At 38.2% G+C, this 23,514-nt stretch overlaps 1 protein-coding gene across 3 annotated transcripts in view; it reads right to left on the minus strand.

Moving 5' to 3' along the window:
• The window catches only part of LOC125293097 (G2/M phase-specific E3 ubiquitin-protein ligase-like), a 31,185-nt gene extending 8,366 nt beyond the window's left edge, over positions 1-22,819 (minus strand). Inside the window, exons 1-4 of one of the 3 annotated variants that reach the window (XM_048240777.1) lie at positions 21,850-22,819; positions 21,092-21,268; positions 20,782-20,954; positions 20,115-20,519 (exon numbers count right to left, since the gene is read on the minus strand). In XM_048240777.1, the coding sequence (XP_048096734.1) occupies positions 20,264-20,519; positions 20,782-20,954; positions 21,092-21,211 (549 nt within the window). In that variant the 5' untranslated portion in view covers positions 21,212-21,268; positions 21,850-22,819 and the 3' untranslated portion in view covers positions 20,115-20,263. Of the gene's footprint in view, positions 1-20,114; positions 20,520-20,781; positions 20,955-21,091 lie in introns of those variants that run through there. The other 2 variants (XM_048240786.1, XM_048240769.1) reach the window with 2 other exon arrangements.
• Positions 22,820-23,514: the final 695 nt, after the last annotated feature.

Genomic DNA, 23,514 nt, shown 5'->3' on the forward strand with positions numbered 1-23,514 from the left:
GGCTAAGTAAAATAGAGATGTTTAAAATAAGATAAAGTTAGGATATGCCCGCTTGACAACGGCAGAGATAACTGGCCTTTGGCCATAGCATTCAACCATCCATTTAGAACGACTGGCCTTCATAGCAACCAAGGATCTTAGCTGTGATTCATGTAGCTACAGTATGCATACAATGTGATGCAAAGTATAGAAAGGTGATGAAATATACAGAGACAGGTCAAGAAATATAGTGCAATGTAGACAGTAGTATACAGTTGATTTACAGAAGGTGGTTTAGAGTAATATGAATTAAATATAAATATGTGCAGTGTATTAGCAGTTATCTCATACAATAAGTAGACTAATGTATGTAGTAGTAACATTATAATAGTAGAAATAATAATATAGATATATGCAGTGTATTAACAGAATATAATAAAACAGAATAAATATGGATATTCAATATGAAAAATATATAACAGATATGTACATAACATACAGCTATGTGCAGTGTGGAAACAGTGTCATTGTAGTGCAGAAACAACATTATAAGAGTAGTAAGAATAAGTTTATGTGCAGGATGAATAGTATAAAGATCAGTAGAATAACTATGTATAAATGTAATTACAGTAGGCCTATGTACATTTGTAAATAAATAGAAAACTATGGGTGAGAGGGATAAATGAATTTTATTTAATCGTAAAAGTAAATTGCATTCAATTAAATTGCAATTAAAAATCTTTCCAGTAGGCTTTAATGTCACGCAAAAAGTACAACCAAAGCTGAGCTTGATCAACTAGAACGTCTAAAGAACCAAAACTTGAGTGTAGTTTTTTGCTGGGTCCCAGGCCATGTTGGTCTGAGGGGAAATGAGAAAGCGGACAGTGCTGCTAAGCAAGCCCTCAATGAAGAAGTCACAGAATGTCAAATCCCTGCCCCAGACCTTAAACCTATACTGAACATCTCAGATAAGTGGCAATATGAATGGGATTAATGTACCAACAACAAGCAAGGAATGTGAATTTTGGCACATTTTCATGATCCACTGGGTCGTTATGGGCCACACAAAATACGATGTTGCTAAAATTACTCCTATTGTGGCTACATTCACACACAAAAAAAACCCCATCACTAATGTTGTGGACATTCCTTTATTCTGAGATACATCAATAGGCTCTCAAAACAATCCCAAACATACATAAGGTCTTTATAGAGCAAATCCATATAGATTATTTGTCAAATAAACCAGTAAAACAGAATTAGGGGATGGAATATATAACATTCTCACTCATAGCTCATATTTCTAAAATAAATCAGTGAAAAAGTATCCTGACAAACAAGCAGCATTTTAATGCCTTAGTCATATTTCATAATTTCACATTTTTAATTTCTAGGTTACCTGATAGCCCAGTTTGAGAGGTGCAAGACGTGTGACATTATTTATTTTTGCAGCCAATCACTGCTGTTGTTTTATTTTATTGATTTGATTTTAGTCATAGAAGCTAAATTCGAAGGCAGGCCACAGGTAAAAGCCAACGAACCGCATTCACCCCGCAAGGCAATAGTTGAATAGAGCTTTTGAGGTATTGCCACTGCTCCATCGCTGAAAGGCACTGTTAGAATGCTTGGATCAAGCCAGGTTCAGCATAGCGTATGTCACTGTCTGCTCACGTTGGTGACCGGACCAGGGCAAGCACACTTTTGCAGTTCCCGCCGGAAATGCAGTCTAGTTAAGAGCATGAGACTGTATGCTTAAAGCCTGAGAAACTGACAGTTGATGTAGGTGGCCGGAACACCTGGCCTAGGATTCTAATTGCTTAAGTGCTCTATTATGATGTCATCAGCCCATGTTAAGTCTATGGGGAAATTTTGAATAGTTTTTAATTAATAGTTTAAAAAGTATAAAAGTTACAAAGATGAAAAATACAAAGCCCACATGTCCTTAGTAAGACCTACGTAACATAGTTTGAATGAAGTTTCTATGTTAAACGGTTGAAGCTGCATTAACTGCGTTAGAAGAAGAAACAGAAGAATAAGAAGAAGCCTAGGAAGAACAGTACAGTGCATTTTCATGCACTGTAACTAGAAAAGCATTTCCTGAAGGAAATACAGTGCATGAAAATGCAAAAATATGATGTAAAATATCAGAGTAAAAACAAACTATATTGGTTGCTAGGTAGATGAGGTTTAATATAGTTGGAATGACTGAACAGTTAAATAGGTGGATAGTTTAAATGGTTAAATTATTTAGGTAGATAGTTGACGATAACAGTTGGAATGGCTCTAATAATGTTTGCTAGCAGTTATGCTAACTATGTTAACAAAGATAATAATGCTAACCAAGTTACTTAACTTAGTTAATTTAGCTAATGTTTTCTAGCAGTTTTTTTTAAAATGTTAATAATGTTAATGCTGTTAACTATGTTAACTATGCTAACCATGTGACTTAGCTAACTTAGCTTATCATTTTTAGTAGTTATATTAACTATGCTAACTAGCATGCTATCAATGCTAACCATGTTACTTAGCTAACCTAGCTAATAATTTTTAGCAAGTCAAGTCAAGTCAGTTTTATTTGTATAGCGCATTTAACATGCACAGAGTGCAAACCAAAGCGCTCCACATATGAGACATTGTCATTGACACATACTAACAAAGACAATAGCAGACGGAGCGGCGTAGTCGCCAGCGTACCTGTGACACCAAGACATACAAGACAACAAACAAATTAATAAATAAAATAAGTAAAATATAAAAATAAAATTAGTCCAATTTCCAGCCGGGTTGAAAATGTCCAAGGGCAATGATGACTCAAGGTGGAAACTGCGCGACAGCTGTGTCTCCACAACCGATGCAACGCCAACAAAGTTCTTTACACTCACTGGCAGTCTGGAGATAACGTGAACGTTAGGCCTTGTTAGTCTGGAGATTACTGGAAGCAAACCAGTCCGAAAGTCGTGAGCGATTGGCAACTCGGTGGACTTAGCTGCTATAACAGCGACAGTTTGTTGGTCCGTAATGCAGAGTTCTTCAACATTAACGTTAACGTTAGTCTGTTCAATCCAGACTCCAGTTGGCATGGCAGCTTACAGGTCAGAAACAGCTCGGCGGCCTCGGTAGATCTTTTGCAGAGTAGCTCCAGCTACTGTCCCGAGAAATCCCCGACCAGACAGCCGGGTGCAGCACCGCTCACAGATGGATTTGAAGGATGTAAGAGGCCCAGGGCAAAAGCTAGCCATAGCAAGCTCCCAATGGACAGACGTTAACAACATCAGCCAACTGGAAAGCAGTAAAAAGGACTAAGAGAATAACACGAAAACTATCAAAAATAACATAAATAAAGAGAGAAAACATTTAACTAGACAAATTAATACAAAAAATAAACATGACATTACATAAAATTACGAACATTACATAAAAACAAACAAAAACCATGATGCCAGATCCTAGCAACAATCTAGCATAGCAACTATCCTAGCAGTTATGCTAACTAGCATGTTAACATGCTAACTATGCTAACCATGTTACTTAGCTAACTTAGCTAATCATTTTTAGCAGTTTTGCTAAAAATGCTAACTAGCTACAGGGGGTAGGAGTCATAGTTGATGACTAGTAACAGTTACAATGGCTGAACAGTTAAAAAGTTAAGTAGTTTAAAGGGTTAAATTGTTTAACAGTGAAATATTGTAGTGAGGACTTTTATTTTGAAACAGTTTTTGGGAGAGGATGCATTTGAACAGGCTGTGTAGTCTTAATAGAGTCAGTTTGTATGCTTAAAGCCTGAGAGGCCGTTTATACGAGAACGATTGCGAAGGAGGACGACAAAATATTTTATCATAAGTGCCTTTTGTTTACACGGCGACCCCGCCATCGGGGCTTGAAGATGCAAAAATCTGAAGACTCATTCCAGAGTGTAGAGTTTTGAAGATGACCCGGGTTGCGTCTCCGTCTAAACGGCTAAACCAAAGAACCTTGATTAACTCTCTGGCTAAACTGTCAAATTCGAATGTCTGCGCTGTGGACGCACCGGGTTCTATCACACCACCACCCAGCGGTCTGGAATGCATATCCAATCGAATATCACATACTCTTAGCGCCTTCATATAAAACAAAGATTTCCCCTGAGAAAGCTTGTCTAAACGCCAATAAAAAATGAAGACGTGACGCCACTTCTGCGTCTTCTCTTTTCATCGTCACCGTATAAACGTAGCCTGGCAGTTGATCCAGGTGGCCTGGCCACCTGGCAGAAGATTCTAATTGCTGTGATGTCATAAAGGGCAATGTTGAGTCAATGGGGACATTTTTATTAGTTTTTAATTAATAGTTTAAAAAGTATAAAAGTTACAAAGCTGAAAAATACATAGCACCCATGTCCTAAGTAAGACCTACGTCACATAGTTTGAATGAAGTTTCTATGTTAAACGGTTGAAGCTGCATTAAACGCGTTAGAAGGAAGAACTAGAATGTAATGCCAAAGGAATTACAATAGTGGATGGAAAGCTGCTAAAGTTGGTGGGGAAATTCTTGAAAAAAACCCATTAAATCACTTAATCTTTGAGTTGATACAAACCCTCGTACCAAAAGACCTTGTGTGTCAAGGCGTTCTTGAGATATAACACTCAAGGTGTTTTTCACCTTGACATTTGACCTCTGACCTCCAACATCAATTCACTTCATCTTTGAATCCATACAAATACTCATACCAAATTTCAGGCATGTATGTCAAGGCATTCTTGAGATATCGCACTCAGAGTGTTCATTGACTTGACCATTGACCTTTGACCTCCAACATCAACTCACTTCATCTTTGAGTCATACAAACACTTGTACCAAATTTGAAGCACATGCGTCAAACCGTTCTGGAGATATAATGCGCAAAGCATGAGATATGGCTGTGACTTTTATTTTGACACACGGGAAACACTTGAACAGGATGTGTAGTTTTAGGGCGCACCAGATTGTATGCATTAGAAGCTGAGACAGTTGATTTCACAGGTGAGACCTGTGTCAGTGTTCTAATTAGCCCGGGAACTACTCTGGGAGCTTAACAAGCGCAGCTGCCTTTTGGCCATTATGACATCACAGCCTTTGAAGTCTAAGGGGGAAAATTGAGCTTTTTAACATTTTTAATCCCCTATTTCTCAAAAAGTATAAACTGTATAAAAAATCGGAAATAATAACTCTCTTGCCCCACTCCAGACCTTCAGAACGGTTATTTCAACATGTCTGTACGTTAAGCGGTTAGGGTCGCATTAATTCTTGAAAAGGTAAAAAGAAAAGGTTATAATAACTAGAAAAGCATTTCCTGAAGGAAATACAGTGCATGAAAATGCAAAAAATATTATGTAAAATATCATACAGAATAAAAACAAACTATATTGGTTGCTAGGTAGATGAGGTTTAATATAGTTGGAATGATTGAACGGTTAAATAGGTGGATAATTTAAATGGTTCAATTATTTAGGTAGATAATTGACGATAACTGACAGTTGGAATGGCTCTAATGTTATCAAAGATAATAATGTTAACCAAGTTACTTAACTTAGTTAACTTAGCTAATGTTTTCATATTTAGTAGTTATGCTAACTAACATGTTAGCAATGCTAACATGCTAACTATGTTAACCATGTGACTTAGCTAACCTAGCTAATCATTTTTAGTAGGTATGCTAACTATTCTAACTAGCATGCTAACATGCTAACTATGTTAACCATGTTACTTAGCTAACTTAGCTAATCATTTTTAGCAGATATGCTAACTATGCTAACCATGTTACTTAGCTAACTTAGCTAATCATTTTTAGTAGTTTTGCTAAAAATGCTAACTAACATGCTAGCATGCTAACTATGCTAACCATGTTACTTAGCTAACTAGCTACAGTGGGTAGGAGTCATAGTTGATGACAAGTAACAGTTACAATGGCTGAACAGTTAAAAAGTTCAGTAGTTTAAAGGGTTAAATTGTTTAACAGTGAAATATTGTAGTGAGGACATTTATTTTGAAACCGTTTTTGGCAGAGGAAGCAGTTGAACAGGATGTGTAGTCTTAATAGGGCCAGTTTGTATGCTTAAAGCCTGAGACTGGCAGTTGATCCAGGTGGCCTGAACACCTGCCATAGGATTCTAATTGCTGTGATGTCATAAAGGGCAATGTTAAGTCAATGGGGAAATTTTGATAGTTTTTAATTAATAGTTTAAAAAGTATAAAAGTTACAAAGATGAAAAAGACAAAGCCCCCATGTCCTAAGTAAGACCTACGCAACGCAGTCTGAATGAAGTTTCTACGTTAAACGGTTGAAGCTGCATTAAACGCGTTAGAAGAAGAACAAGAATCAGAAGAAGAAGAAAAAGCCTTGGAATAACAGTACAGTGCATTTTCATGCACTGTAATAAGAAGAAGCCTTGAAAGAACAGTATAGTGCATTTTCCTGCACTATAATAAGAAGAAGCCTAGGAATAACAGTACAGTGCATTTTCATGCACTGTAATAAAATGCCTTGGAATAACAGTACAGTGCATTTTCATGCACTGTAGTAAGACATTTTGGAAGAACAGTACAGTACATTTTCATGCACTGTAATAAGAAATTTTGGAAGAACAGTACAGTGCATTTTCATGCACTGTAATAAGCATAAGAATAAGAAGCCTAGGAAGAACAGTACAGTGCATTTTCATGCACTGTAATGAGCTATTCATTGTCGAAGGTGCATGGTGAAGTGAAATTCTTACTTTGGAAAACAAACATTTGCCGATATCATCACGATCATCAGAATATTGCAACAGATTCTGTGTTCTGGACTGCAGGTAACTTGTTAAGCCAGTGGTTCTCAAACTTTTATTTCATTCCCCACTTTGATCAAGGGGCATGACTGATGATAGTGGAGATAACGTGTTATCCCGAGGCTTTTGCAAGTCAGCATCTATTAAAAATATAAGTTTTCGATGTCCCAAACGGAGAGCCATACTTTATTGTTTTTAACAATCTCTATGCTACTCACAAAAATGTAGGCATGGGGACATGATGAAGTAGGCTATCCAACTGTCGTGTGTTAAATTATTGTGATTACGAGCCAGTGGTTTTCAAACATTATGCGTCACTCGGACATCTAACTAAATGCAACAGGCTCATATCGTCCTCGCATTCGCAAAATGAGGACCAGTGTTTTGTCAAATTGCAAATGCTATTCGTTTTAACGATTTTTTTATGATAGTATGAAGTGCTTTTTGTATAGGCTACTATCTTAATCTTGGAATATGGGGAGGGAAGTGGCGCTGGCAGTCAGCCAAATATGAATGTAATTCCGCGGCATAAAGCAGATGTATTTGTTTATTGTACAGAAAAATAAAAATGACATGTCAAGCAGTCAATTGACTACATTGCAGTCAAGAAGTAGGGCAAATTAAGACACTGTTTTGATTTGCGTAGTTACAAGTTACCCCCAACACTGACAATAACATAGACAGCAAATTAAGATATTTTTTTTTTTGTGGAGCGGCACCGGTAGGCTATCAAAAGCAGATTTCGATTTTCGCTACCACCGTGTAGTCAAGCCTTAAGCCATACCCAAATAGCCTTAATCGAGGTAATGTTTAATTAACAAGCACAGTTTAATTTGCAAGCACACTTAATAATAGCCTATTGCTATTCCTTTTTTGGTTATTCTTTGGTTATTTAATAAATAGAGTTTAACCGTTTAAAACCTCTCCTGCACCTCCTTTTCCACCTACAACCCCAAACTCACATCCCAACTGGTAGTACAAGAAAGCAGCAAGTATGGCTACAATTTCTGTAGTTGCTGCACCCATTCATTCTCTCTCCTGCTCAAACGAATGTTGTGCGTGCATTAAGTTGATGATAAAGTGTTTGCAAACTCTACTTAACAGAAAATATTGTAAATAGCCTACTGTCATGCAGTTAATGGGATATACTGTGCGGAGTTGAAAGTTAGGTCAATTTGGAAACTGTTTCTCACAGGCCGCCTGTGCTGCGCAACGCACACTTTGCTCCACTCATCTACAACGTAGTTCCCATTTTGGTAAACCATACATAATTTCAAAGAAAATATACCACTCGAGGAAAATCAGTGTGGTGTCCATTAAGATGTGAAAAATAGGCATACATCTAGCGTACACATTTTCACGAATCACGGATGTGTTGATGTAAATTAGGAAATATTAGAGGACTTAAGGAGACGTGATGTTGAATTGCATGCCGATGCCATTTAACCCAAATGCCACAGCGGCAGCACGGGAGAGAAGAGATTAACTGACAGAAGATATGCATTGTCTATAGAGAGGTAATGTTAGATTACATTGTACATAGCAAAAATATCACCATGCATTCATAATCTCGTGATTCAGTGAGAGTGATCCCAAAACATCGGAAAGTATGTCTTTGTGACAATTCTGTATTACATTTTGTCAAGAGGAAAAATCAATAGCTGACAGTTCCTAACTGAACAGTAAAATTATAGCGCTGTGAACGCTCCTGGCTGCGCCTGGCAAATACGCCACCATAATAGCAATCAGCTATGGAACAAGCGTGCCTGTTGTTAAAGGCAATGTGATATGACGCCCTGATTGGTTTATTGCATGTTATGCCCAAACCACACCCATGATTAATGTAGCTACTTCAGACCACCCCATTTTAGATTTGCGTCGTGCGCAACAGTCAAATATCCCGCCGGTAAAATAGCATCAGTGCCCAAGATCCGCCCACAAAGTGACTTGCGTTTTGCACAAAGACACTTCCGTTTCAGACCGTTAAAATATAGCCCTTACTTTCATAAAGGACGCATACCATCCAGCACATACACATGGAAACCGATATTTTAGGTTCTTGGCCACAAACTCAAAACGTGTCTCTCTGAAGCCCTGTTCTAGAGTCTTTGCTCTAAAGGCTGCGTTGCTAGGCAACATCAAATAAACAAAATGAGAGTCTTTTCAAGGTATTAAAAGTGTACTTGTGATTACGAATGGATGTGTGTGGTTTGCTATTAGAATAAACAAGAAATAACATTTCCAATAATTTCCCATTATAAATTACATAATATTTGCACCTTCCTTACTTGTGAAGCTCACACGTATTTAGTGAAATGTAATACAACGTTGCCACCTAGCGTTCAGATGTAGGCTATTTAACATTAACGTGACATTTCCTGCTTATTCTTTCGTCAACTCCATGATTTTAGGAAAACAATCATTTTATCATAGTTCCATCTTCAATGAGCGATTACCAGCTCGTTTTTGTAACAGAGATAGCTGTTTATTGTCCCTAGGTTTAGAGAAACACCTATTCATATTAATACGTATGGAGTGCTGCCGACCACTGTTCATTACATGGCCCAGAATGCCTTGCATGTCTTTACAACAAAACAACAAAGTAAAACCTAAATGCCCATAAACATATGCATTTGCATACTTGTAACATTTTTAATAATACTTTCCCATCATGAATTTAACAATAATGAAAAATTTAATTTGAATACCGTCAATGTGAAAATAACTGTACTACGTCAGCAATAAATAGCTAATGTTCTCCTTACCATTTCAGTTCGTTTTTTCGGATTTCATGATTGGGCAAGGTTGCCCGGAGACATTGTGGCTGCCCAGAGACATTGTGCATACTTGGAAGGCATTGTGATAGATGTACCAGTACAACTGCAAATGTGGAAGGTTACCAAATACGGGTGGGTGGTTTGCTAAATGCTGGAAACTTTTGGAATGTTTTCTTTTTTTTTAAGCTTATGCACCCTCACATTGGAGTCCCGAGTTCAAATACAAAATTTGGTATCGAAATGTGACAGTGTTCCTGAGATATGGATCTACTTCCTGTTTCGAGACTTAAGCGCCCGATTTCGTTTGGCTGTGACGGGCAAACGCTTTCGAAAATCAAAAATCCTTCTGGTAACTTTTGTGAGGCTTGGTCCAAGGATAATGTACGTCAAGTTTCGTGGCGTTCGGACCAAATTTGTGACCTGTGAAAATTTAGTTTCGCTTTCTGTTCAATCCAATATGGCGGACGAACGACACGCCCACCTGACGTCATCTTCGCGAGCAACTTACACCGGTACTGACCGGACGTTTTAAAGTTGGAACGGTGTCTCTGTCTCAAAGGGCCTAGGCGCTAGAGCTGACAAAAAATTAGGTTGACGGGAAAAATAAAACTTAAGAAGAACAATAAGTGTGCTGCTTTGCAAGCCTATTGCTATTCCTTTTTTGGTTATTCTTTGGTTATTTAATAAATAGAGTTTAACCGTTTAAAACCTCTCCTGCACCTCCTTTTCCACCTACAACCCCAAACTCACATCCCAACTGGTGGGCTGGCTGCCTCGGTCGCTCACAGCACTATTTACTAAAATTAGATTTTTTCATCAAGTTCATTTCAAATCTTTTAACCAGCACCCTAGGCTATGCAGATTGTGCTGTTTAGCACATTGTTACCATGTGAAAACTCTGACAAACAAACCAGACTTGATTAGAAATACATTGTGGACAATGGCAGCTGACTGTATATGAAAGCAGGCTTTAAGGACGTTTTGGTCGATAAAAGGATTTACTTTCCTCCAGAAGCTATCAAAAGGGACTTAATTATGCTATGGAGGGGTGTATTCAAAACTTTAGAATACATACAAGGTGACAAGCAGTTGTGGCGAGTAGCCGTGCAAATCCTACTGACGTTAATGCTAGCTAGCTAGCTAGTGGAAGATTGATACTAAGATATGTTAGGTTACGTTAATATTTGATGTAGTAAGAATATAGTAGTTGGTTAATGAGCATTTTCATCTTGGGATTTAACAGGGAACCTGTGCCCACGTTGTTGGCTTAGTTGCCTACATTACGTCGAGCTGTTGCAAACGCGAGAGACGTCCTGTAGGCTACTTTTGATGAAAATATACCCCGCTTTCTAGCCTCTCGGGTACCGCTATCAGTATTACACGCCCCCAATGCAAAACGTTTGACCATGGTTATCCGTCGGGGTTTTTTGAGTTAATAAACTCCATAAATAACCATTAATTTGTCATTTTATGCCTGCCCCCTGTTGTTTCCTATGGAGTTGTCCGAGCTGATGTCCGAGTCCCGTTGAGGCTGGACTGTCATTGGCTCATCAGCGTTCTAAGGGTAGCGCTTAGCGACAGGTCAGTTGGGCAGCGCGGCGCTATCCGTTCGAACTAAGTTTATGCAAAACAGGACACCACCCATCCAGCTGAACATAGCGAGAGATCCAACTGGGCAGCGCAGCGCTATCCATATTGGAACGTTTGACCATAGCGAGAGATCCAACTGGGCGGCGCAGTGCTATCCACATTGGAATGTTTGAACATAGCGAGAGATCCAACTGGGCTGCGTGGCGCTATCCATATTGGAACGTTTGAAATGAATTAATAAACTAGACGTCATTTCCGGCGGGAACTGCGAAAGTGTGCTTGCCCTGGTCCGGTCACCAACGTGAGCAGACAGTGACATACGCTATGCTGAACCTGGCTTGATCCAAGCATTCTAACAGTGCCTTTCAGTGTTGGAGCAGTGGCAATACCTCAAAAGCTCTATTCAACTATTGCCTTGCGGGGTGAATGCGGTTCGTTGGATTTTATCTGTGGCCTGCCTTCGAATTTAGCTTCTATGACTAAAATCAAATCAATAAAATAAAACAACAGCAGTGATTAGCTGCAAAAATAAATAATGTTATATATTCCATCCCCTAATTCTGTTTTACTGGTTTATTTGACAAATAATCTATATGGATTTGCTCTATAAAGACCTTATGTCTGTTTGGGATTGTTTTGTGAGCCTATTGATGTATCTCAGAATAAAGGAATGTCCATAACATTAGTGATGTTTTTTTTGTGTGTGTGAATGTATTTAACTCATTGAATGTAGCTGGATACTCATGAACGCATGTCTCTAATAGCCACAATAGGAGTAATTTTAGCAACACCGTATTTTGTGTGGCCCATAACGACCCAGGATCATGAAAATGTGCCAAAATTCACATTCCTTGCTTGTTGTTGGTACATTAATAACTGCTAATTGTAAGGCCCGTCTTTTGCCCAAACCATATGCATTTCTAAAGAATGCCTTTTTGCATTCAATTTACATGTGTGGATGCCTGTGTTTGATCTGTATTGTCTTAGCTGGCCATGGCCAAAGATCCCCAACACCCGCTCATGCATAAAGTGACCATTTGCCCCTTGTTCTGGCCCCTCTACTGAGAGATAACTCAGTCCTGGGCCTACTTGATGTCTTGTGGTGAGATAGGCCAACCTCATTATCATACAGTATTGCTCTGTAAATATGTGTTGTGAATAATACATTCATGTTTGGTCTTGAATTAATACTTGTAATGTGGGCAAATAGTCTGATTATGGTTTTGGTACAATTGAATGTATCTGTGCATAGTTGTAGATTAAGAATTAAACTGTAGCATAAAGTTATGATATCCACCTGGGCCACACCCATCCACCTCAGACAACAAAGGCTCTGATGAGTCGGGGGTGGCCCAAGTGAATGATAAAAGTGGAGGCTCTGGTCCTCCTGGCTCTTCTGTCTTCTTTCCCATCTTGGGGCTTCTTTTCCCATCTTCTCTTCTTCTTGGACCTCTTCTCTGGGTCTCTCTTTTCCCCCTCTCTCTCTCTTCCTCTCTCTCTCTGTCTCCCTTTGTCTTTCTCTCTCTCTCTTTCTCTCCCCTTTTCTCTATCTCTGGGTTTGTATTGTTTTATCTGGTGTATCAGTTATCTCTAACTTGTCAAGTTTACCTCTGTGAATTGGTTAAGTTTCCTTTGTTACCATTTGCTACTTTGTTACAGTAGACTATGTGAGTTTACTTGTACATTCAACTGAAGTGATATGGGTTACATTTACCTTTAAGACTTAATGCCTATTAAATTGTTCATTTGCCTACCAATCGGATAACTTCAATTCTCGTAGTGTGCCATGCCATTCTCCTCCATAGCTGATAAACTAGTTACTTGGTAATTGATTGGTGATACAAATGGAGTCAGATTAACGAGTATGTAATAACATCATTGCCATTTAACTCTTCACCCTACTTGTCCACACAAGCTCCTTCAAGTGAGGATATAGCTCGACGTCTCTATGTTTCCGAGGCTATATATATATATATCATTACGGAAGGCTTCTTACATAATACACTGTACATATTTATATTTAATTGATATTACTCTAAACCACCTTCTGTAAATCAACTGTATACTACTGTCTACATTGCACTATATTTCTTCACCTGTCTCTGTATATTTCATCACCTTTCTATACTTTGCATCACATTGCATGCATACTGTAGCTACATGAATCACAGCTAAGATCCTTGGTTGCTATGAAGGCCAGTCGTTCTAAATGGATGGTTGCTATGGCCAAAGGCCAGTTATCTCTTCCGTTGTCAAGCGGGCATATCCTAACTTTATCTTATTTTAAACATCTCTATTTTACTTAGCCTACTTCCATACAGTGAGTCCCATTAAGAAGTGGCCACTTCATTCACGCTTACCGTGATTCACGCAGCAACATTATTAAAATATAGCTGCAAGCAGCAATGTGGGGGCCAAGCAGGCAGTTCAGCAGGCCAGATTTGCCATGCAACTCAATGCTGTGGTATCAGGCATATAGAATTAAGCAGTCACAGCAAGTTCCATGCAAAACAACCCAAGATTGGCTGAGTTACAAGGTCAAGTTTCGCATCAAAACATAACTGATTTTGTGTGACTGAACCAGGGCTGAGTGTCGCCGCCCCCTCAACCAGCCAACTCACCGCCGCAATCACCCCTGCCCCGTCCCACCCTTGCACGCACGCATTAGAATTAATTGAATGGAACTCGCTATATCAGTTTCACATCAAAAATAAAAGATCGATTGAGATATGATCATGCTTGCTGTGATTTCAATGCCCCCATAGAGGTCAAAGGTCACCAAATTATTTGTGCATCATCAGGATGAACCAGACGGTTCTATGGGCTGCCATTGACCTCCAGTGCAGAATAATGCAGCAACTACAGGCCAAAATACATTTTTGCCAATTACAGAGCCCCCTAGAGGTTAAAGGTCACCAAATTTCTTCCCCCTAATTGGGTCCTGAGTCCATGCACCAATTTTGGCTTTGATAAATGCAAGGGTTGCTGAGATATGAGCTCACTTCCTGTTTGGCGGCTTCGCAGCAAGTTTCGATTGGCTGTTACAGCCGAATGCTACTGTCAAATGTTCCAAAAAGCAATGCACTGATAAGGCATGGTCTGAAGATGGTCTCTGCCAATTTTGGTGAGGAGCCGCTGAAATTTGTGACCTGCGAAAACTTGTATGTGTTTTTGATTAAATCCAATATGGCGGCCGAATCAATTACGATGACATCACAAATTGGCTCGGCCTAAGGACATTCAACAGTACTACCAGACACCACTAGTGCATTTTAATTCTAAGCAAAACTGCTGCTACAGGCCAAAAGGCATGATTCTTAATTACAGCGCCCCCTAGAGGTCAAAGGTCACCAGATTTCTTGAGCGTCCCCCTGATTGGGTCCTGAGTCCATGCACCAATTTGGGCTTTGATAAATGCAAGGGTTGCTGAGATATGAGCTCACTTCCTGTTTGGCGGCTTCGGCCCAAATTTTGATTGGCTGTTACGGGCGAACGGTAATACTTCCGAAGACTAAAAGTGATAACTTTTGTGAGGCTTGGTCTGAAGATGATCTGTGTAAAATCTGGTGGGAATCAGAGAAAGTATGTGACCCCTGATACATTTTAAGTGTTTTTGATGAAATCCAAAATGGCGGAAAATCCATCATGGCGGAAAATGACGTCATAGGGTGCGTTGAACTCGGCTTGGTCTAAGGATTCCAACGATACCTGACTTTTGAAAATCAGACTTACGGGTCAAAAGTTACGTGAGTGAACACACTTCCAAATTTGGCCTGTTGGTGGCGCTAGAGGGTTCGAGTTGCCGACTTGAAACTTGGCATTGCATATAATAATAATAGGAAAACGTAGAAACACAATGAGGTCCTCGCAGCTTCGCTGCTTGGCCCCCAATTAATCTGTCACCATATGATGCCAACGTTTGCAAAGGGGAGAATCTTTTAATTTGATTCACAATGAAACGTTACATTTAATGTAGCCTGCTACATGTAAACAATGAGTAGGCTAGTTTTGGTTGTTGTTGGTGGTGTTACTGCATCCCTTAGTTATGCCTACAATGCAAAATTGTTCCCTCGTGATTGTTAGACGAATTTCAAAACATCGCAACATGAAATGCCACCACAAAACATTGTTTGTGAATCGGTCTTATCAGACATCCCAAGTCTCCCGGAAGTTCCGGGAGTCTCATGCATATTGATAGCGTCTCCCTGACGCCCGCAAATTAGAGAAAAACTCCCGGAATCTAGAGCGAGCGATCAAGAGCGTGCACGCGAGAGGGAGACCTAAAATCGCATGTGCATCTGAGTGTAGCGCGCGCACGACAGGGGAGAGAGAGAGGGGTGGTGCGCATAGATAATATTATGTCTATGCGTGTGTGTCTGAGCACATCCAAGACAGAGAGCATCCTGATTGGTTGATTTAGCGAAACAGGCCAATCAGTTTTCAGTGTAGGCGGTCTTTTTATCTATATTCTCCCGAACTAAATCAGTTCAGTGTATCTAGGAACAGGAGAGTCACGACAGAGTCGGTGCCCCCAAAAAAGGAAAATGTAAGACCCATTTCAAAGTGTACCCTTACCCTTAGTAAAAAATAATGATAGGCCTAGTCTTGCATGCTGCACTGTTTGTAACAGTGTTAGCATTGCCCATGGTGGGTTAAATGATTGCAAAACTAGTGTCAATTCATGTGCATTATTCAGGCCTATACTATATGGCTAGTTGCCAAGGCTACATGAAAAGACCAAACTGCAAGATCTACATATTTTATTTTCACAATTACTTTTTTGGTGTACTGACTTTTTAGTATTTATTTATTTTATTATATATATATATTTATACCATGGTCTAGGTTGAAAAGGGTATCGTTTAAAAAGTGATATAGGCCCTACTACACCTATAAAAAGACGTTCCGTTCGAATTGCCTGATGACAGTTCTAAATCACTGTGCTGGCTCAAACGCTAGTTGGTAACCAAGGCAGCATTATCAACGATTTTAGCTCTAAAACTCATTTAGTATTAATAATTGATTTCATATTTATTTATTTCATAAGTGACCATGGTATAAACGGGATAATGCCCTTTGATGCGTCCATTATCAGAAATAAATGGACTTCGCGGAAGCAACTGTCCTCTGTTTTGCGTCGGACAGTTCACGCCTCCGCGTCGTCCATTTATTTCTGGGCATTATCCCTTACGACAAATAAGCCTGAAAAAAGGAATTTAAAAAAACTTCAAATATCATCCCTAAAAAGTGTTTATATGTGTTGCTGTATCTCTAAACTTGACTAATATACATTTTTTTTTTTTCAAAAAAAAGTGAAATATATATTTATATGTCAATTTGTCATGTTAGTGCCTAAAATTGTCATATGGTGTGACGTGAAAATAATTTGAAATAAAATGAAAATTAGATAAGTTTTTCTACTTTAATTTATGTCACTGTACATTTTAATCACGTTTGCTTTGATTTGCAACATTTCCTTGTGAATATTTAGAAGAACAACCTAAAATTTAACAAGTTATTTTGTCAAGGTGGAGAATGCTCCTAACTGTAACCAGATATTTTAGCTTAATTCTGATATTTCTTGTAAGAACTCACTCAAAATTCTTGAGATTCTTGCAGATACCATTTCCTTTGTGTGCTATTGATGTTTTAATGATTTTTCAATTATAAAGTATTTTTTGTGACATTATTTAATGTCACACCAAATGACATGGTGTCACGCCATATGATGAACTGCACCACTCCACCATGTGTCAGAGCAAAACAGGGTTTTAATGACAATAAAATCATTAACAATGAATTTTTGAAGTCACTCTATGAATGGTGTATGCGTGTCACAGCAAAATAGATGAAAGTTTAGTATTTATTTTTAAACTTACATGGCATGGTAACATAAAAGAAAAAAAGTATGAGAAATATGAATTGTACAGATACATTTTTTTTCCAATTATCACAGATTTAACAAAAACATATAATATCTGAATTTAAAACATGTTTTTACAAGAACTTTTATGTAAAAATGCAATTTGGTCATATGGTGTGACAGAAATGTCATATAGTGTGACTTGAAAAAAGCTGTCACACCATATGATGCAGCGTCACACTATATGACATTTTGACAGTTAAGCTAATTTTCTAGACAGTTAAATACAGCTAACTATTATTTAGCATGCAACTGACCACATGGCAGCAGTGCTTTTTAAGAATTCATGAAGAATATTTGTGGAAAATAGCTACTTTTTAGGCAAATGATGTCACACCATAAGACACTAAAATTTGGCCACGATTGATGATGTCCAATTCAAAGCTTTTTATATAAAAATCTAAAAAGCAGAACTCACCTCTTGACCATGCCAATTACTCCTGACATTCTATTGTTACTTCCTGATTAAGCAGGGTCCTCTTCACAATAATAATGTCCAAATGAATGCCCAGTCAAAATATACAATATAGTGTCACGCCATATGACAACCATTTTATGGACAAAATATATTTGATTATAACTTAGTTGGACAGCATGCATAAACATCAAAACTTTCTGTGGTTGTAAAAACATCCAATTATTTTATATGCATGGTAAAACTTTAAAAGTAATTATACCTTTTATGGATATACACTCTTTTTTAGGAAGTTCGCACACATGGTGGACAGTCACACCATATGACATTTTTTATGTTTGGATGATTATTTTAAGTCAAAAGTGAAATACAAATCCAATAAATTTAATATGACAGAACTTGAACCTACCAGACCTACAACATTTCCATATCAATTCTTAACAATTGCCATTTTTTATAAGTGTGTGACACATGGACAGTCTGAATTCTGCTATTTGTCATCTACCCATATATATATATATATCCTGCTATATATATTCGCTTCGTGATACCTCCCTGAAATGACTTTTTGCAGGTTGAGATGTCTGCTCACAGGCTCAAATGTGTAACCCATGCCATTAAAATTACTAGTTTTCGTGTATACATAATATGCTGCAGCTGTTGCCAATAGAACTTCTCAGGTCCTACCATGCCAGTGACGTTATTGAAACTGGCAGCGTTCTAATACTAACAAACGCAATTTTGGTGTTACTTAAAAAAGGCTACGTATTGATTTTTAATTACATTTTTTAGTGTCATTTATTTTTAATTGTCATAATCAACACATTATCAATGTTGATTCTTTCAGTTCAGTTCATCTTTAAGATAAGATAAAATAACACAGAGTAATAATTACAAACATTATAGACGTAAAAAATGACGTTAGTCCGCACACTGAAAACTCCTTATGAAAAAGATTTAATCACCACATTAGTGTTAATTTTATCACCTATTTTTAATTTAGTCTTAGTCTTAGTCTTGTGACGAAATGTCCTTTTTAGTCTTTGTCATATTTAGTCATTCAAATATCATTTTTGTTAGTCAAGTTTTAGCTCCAATTAAAAAGTCTCTGTCATTTTAGTCTAGTTTTAGTCAAAAGAAAACTAAAGGTATCTTAGTCTTAGTCAGTTTTAGTCAACACATTTTAGTCTTTTTTTATAACAAATTATTTCTGATTACCATTTGAGTCAAATAGTGTTTCACACATCTCAATTGTCCAACAACATTGTGTGTCCACAGGGCTACTCGTCTGTTATAATTACTCATTGTGATTTTTTGTCAGTCAGTATGTTTACATGCACAGGTAAGTCGAGCTACAGTTATAGCTCGGCTGGGATTTGACCATAGACAGTAAAAGATTTGACTGGACCACTGTCATATTGTCATATAGACCAGTGTTTCTCAAAGTGTGGTCTGGGGATCATTGGTGGTCTGCAAGCTATCCCAAGTGGTCCGCGAGCAGACGTGGTAAAATATAATATAGATGAGTTGTTTGCAATATAACTTGTATGTAAATCCAAACAGTTCTGCAACACTGTCTATGTAAGATATGCCAATTTAAATCATACAGTATGAATCCTCTGACACAATAAGCAAAGTGCAAAGACAATAAGCAAGGTGGTTCAGTGAATAGGCCTATTGTGTAGACTAATTATAGGCCACTGTTGAAGTATAGTATAGTATAGTTTTTTTTAGCTAGGGTTATTTAAGTGGTCCTGAAACTGAAAGAGTTTGAGAAACACTGTTGTAGGCCAAACTATTAATGTTTTACTCCGCCTCGCTAAATGGCGATATGCGCCCAAACACAACACATTCCCCAAACAGACTCTCCATCTTAGCCATAGCTAACTTGCTAGCGAACTTTCCATATTAGCTTACTTGCTAGCAAACTTTGCATCATCAGTCTAACTAGATGAATAGTTGACATTACATGCTGAACATTTTCGTATGGACATTCTGGGGGATGTTAATTTGTATGAGAGAAGCTTCAACTTCTGGGTATGTAGCATTGTGGCATAAAGCTTAGGTAGTTAGCTTGCTAACTCTGGCAGAAATCTCCAGTGTTCTTGTTCCATGTAGTTTTAGTGTTGCAGCCACAGGGTTGCAGCAGCAGCACGACTAGCCTCCAGGAAAGCTGTTCGCATTATAAACTCATTGAATATTTTGAAAACATAACAGCTAGATATTCTGTCTTCTCATTTTGTAAGCGAACATGAAGGGAGATTTTATCTTAGTTTTATTTCATGCAAAACATTTTAGTCTTGTCTTTTTTCGTCAACAATAATGCATCTTAAGATAGTCTTAGTCAGTGTTTCAGGACATTACTGCCGTCTCGTCATCGTCTCGTCTGAGTCATGAAAAAAAAAGGTAGTTGACGAACATATTTCCTCTCGTCTCGTCTGACGAAATTAACACTGCACCACATGTGACGTTTTGGGCTGAATGCCTTTCTTCAGACATGATTATCAAACATTATAGACTTGACAAATAAAATGGTGTTCACCGATTGTGTTGTAACCACTTGGCTCGGGGTGAGCACGACAGTGGAGACCATACCAAAGTATATTTTAAGCAAAAGTATATTTATTAAATGAGATATTTACAAAGTCAGTATATGTAAGGCAAAGCAAACTGTGGTGTAGGTCAGCATGTGGATGTGTAGTGCAAAAAAGTACCATGGTAGAGCTGGGGCGTCACAATTGTAACTGTAATTGACCATTGCAATTTTATTCAAATAACTATCTGTGATCCCCATATTTTCCTACATGTGCCATAGTGAATACATAGTGAACACATGTTTACCTTCAGTATCCTGTAGGAAATCCCTCCAAAAGGTCACAATTTGACACTCTACATTTAGTCTGTTGCTTCCTTCCACTGACCATTGGATTTCAAACAAGTCATCCAACTTGTCCGCAGTTAAATGAACAGGTTGGTGGCAAAGGATGGGATGGAATGCTTGTGGATGTTCTTGTATCTTCGAAAGTATGCCCAAGGTCTTCAGTCCTTCTCGGAATCTGAAAACCAGAACCATACAAAGATTATGTTTTCTCACCAACATCACTCAACATGAGCATTACTATCATCACACAGGCTCATATCCAGTTAGCCATGTTAGATTACTTCAAGCAAGGCTCACTCTAAAGAACGGAGTAAAGTGAGTGTTTTCTGTGATGAAATAATAATAACTTGATTTGTGAGTGTTGAAACTTGAAGTACAGTAGAAGTAGTCCTTCCAAAGAAAAAAACCCTGCACATTTCCCTATAGTCACAACACACCTTTCAAATGGTGCACGGACTCTATTTACGACTTGGAAGAGTAGAACATCCTCCACCAGCCTTTCCTTGTGTGAAATGTTTGTCAGCTGTCTCAGACAACCTGCATTGGCAAGGTAGTCCTGTAGGGGTCCTGTGGCATTTTTGAGGTCCTCCAGGGTTTCAGACTCTGAAACCTGAAAGACTTGGTTAAACGAGTTAATTACTCATATACACACATACACATTTACAAGTAGAAGATGCTGATATGTTGGCGCCAAACTAAATAAGTTAAATAACACAAATAAATGAAGAAATTACAGTGCAAACTAACCCTTTTCAATTTTCCACGTAGCTCAAAATCAGCTATATCCTCCAACACAGGTTTGCCCAGGGCCCTTGACAATGCTTTCAAACAATGTGTTTGACAAGAAATTTGGTGGAGGTCCACCATGGACCAGGTACACAGCAACAGCCCTTCCAGCTACAAAGTACCTGTCTTCCCTAAGAGCTGGAAAAAAATAACAAAACAAAATAAGATAAGGGTGGATGCAAAGTTCTAATGTACATAAGTGCTTATGTTTTTAAAAATGTACCTGTTGCGTTTAGTGCCAGGTTCAGGTTGCAACTACACGCTAAAAACGGTAATGTTAGCATGGGCTGAGTTGCTCTTCTCTCTTGATTTGGCACTCAAGAGCGCAACATGACATTTTTGGGGATCTGGGAACTGGTTCACACCATAGACTGTATACATGCTTCCATTTAGAATGTAATTGTGACGTCTGCTTGCGAGTCGACCCCCAGTTTTTCGCGGTCTGAGCGTGCGGGTGTGTGAATGTAAATGTGTGTGCGCAAGTGTTTGTGTATCTCCCGCTCCCTCTCATGTCAAAGAACGTGTCAATCATTTTTGATGGGTTTGTGATTGGGGGGAGGTGTCCGAGGGGTGGGGTCATTGAAGGGAGTTAGACGTTAAGTAAAGTTCTGATCAGAGTTGAACAGAAGTAACTAACTGCCCGTTTCCTTAGAGTAGACTTTTCAATGACGTTACATTACCGAGTTACTTCCCAAGTCGAGATGGAAATAAAAACTTACTGTGTATATTCGGTAATTTTTGTCTGAAAAAGATGTCGGATGTGCGCCAACACCTGTGCCTCATCCCAGTCTTTCTTGAAATTGACCCCGGAGAGGATATGGCCATTCTGAATTAGTTGAAGCCTCAGCTGTCCCCTTGGCACTGTGCCATGGCCAGGTGATGGCAGCAAGCATACTTCTCTTCTCTTGATGCTCCATCACTTCTGACACGTCTTCTGTAGACATGTTGAAAGATACAAAAAAAGTAAATAAAGCAACTGATCATTCATATCTATAACCTATGTGTTGTTCTAGACTAGCGTCACTGCTTTGCTAACAGGTACTAGCTTCAGGTTAACATTGGCTACTGGTCTTTTTCAAATGTCTTTTTCAGTGTGATTTCAAACTTTGAGCTAGCTCGAGCAATACGCTTATGTGATGTCACTAAAAGGCTGATGTCCGGACAAGGGAGCGAAGATTTACTGTTTATCGAACACTTTCAGCATTAACATACAAGGACATTTAGCCTACTGTGCACCGGAATATAATTTAGTTACACACTATCTAGCCTGCTGCTACATATTTAACGTTAACCTTAAGCCTACATTGACATCTACAGGTCATTTATTTTATGACAGTCCCACTAACGTTAAAATGTATGCCAGCTATCAGACTTCATAGCAAGTCACTTCATAGAAAATAATGTTAATGGACTTACCTTCTACGGGAGTTTACAGCGCCAGCTGAGGCTTCGCAGGAAAAATTCCTGGCAAATTGAAATCTTGGTGCTGGTCGCTGGAAGATCTGGCGTACTTCGTCCACGCATATCTGAGGAGTTGTACAATTGGCTGCTGATGGTGATCGTGGTGGTTGTGGTGGGGTAAAAGATGACGGCGAGGATGATAAGGCTGTTTCTAATGACATTAATATGTCATTGTTGTTTAGTATACTCTCAATGACTCGTCATGCCATCCCCCCTGACATGTCTAATATACAGTATATTCTAATGAATAGCTTATTACCTAATAACGTTCACCAACTAACTTTGTGAGTGACAGATATATATATATATATATATATATATATATATATATATATATATATATATATATATATATATAGCCTATACAGTAAGTTCTATTTCTGCTTCCATGATAACGAGTTGTACGGAAGTTGACCTGAAGTGGTAAAACGATAACAGATTAGCCTACTCGAACAACATCCTACAATAGGGCTATAGATTAAAAACTGTAAATTCCCCCACTTCATTATGAGTTGTTTTCATTGATAATAATAACCTCCTGGGAACCAAGAAAAAAGTGTCCAACAATTTATTTTTTGTTGTGATTTCCTTTCTATTTAGGATTTAAAAAAAAAAACCTCTTACAATTTTTATTTTTTAAAAATGTATTTTTATTTTACATTTTATAGCATGTCCCCTGTGGTGGACAAAAGGACCGTTTTAGTATGAAAAGGTAGCCATGAAAATAGACAAAAATGGACAAATTATGCTTTTAGTAGTATTAAATAGGGTAAACTTAACCAAATATAAGGGAAAAGGTTATTTATCCTTCTAGACTACTTTATTTGCCTTTTTGGACAGTTGTATTTATTTTTTCATTTCATTTTCATGTTTTTCTTTTATCTGCGATAATTCATTTTTTAGTCTTACTCTTCCACGCTATC

Source organism: Alosa alosa, chromosome 1 (assembly GCF_017589495.1).
Source record: "Alosa alosa isolate M-15738 ecotype Scorff River chromosome 1, AALO_Geno_1.1, whole genome shotgun sequence".
Classification (NCBI taxonomy): Eukaryota; Metazoa; Chordata; class Actinopteri; order Clupeiformes; family Clupeidae; genus Alosa; species Alosa alosa.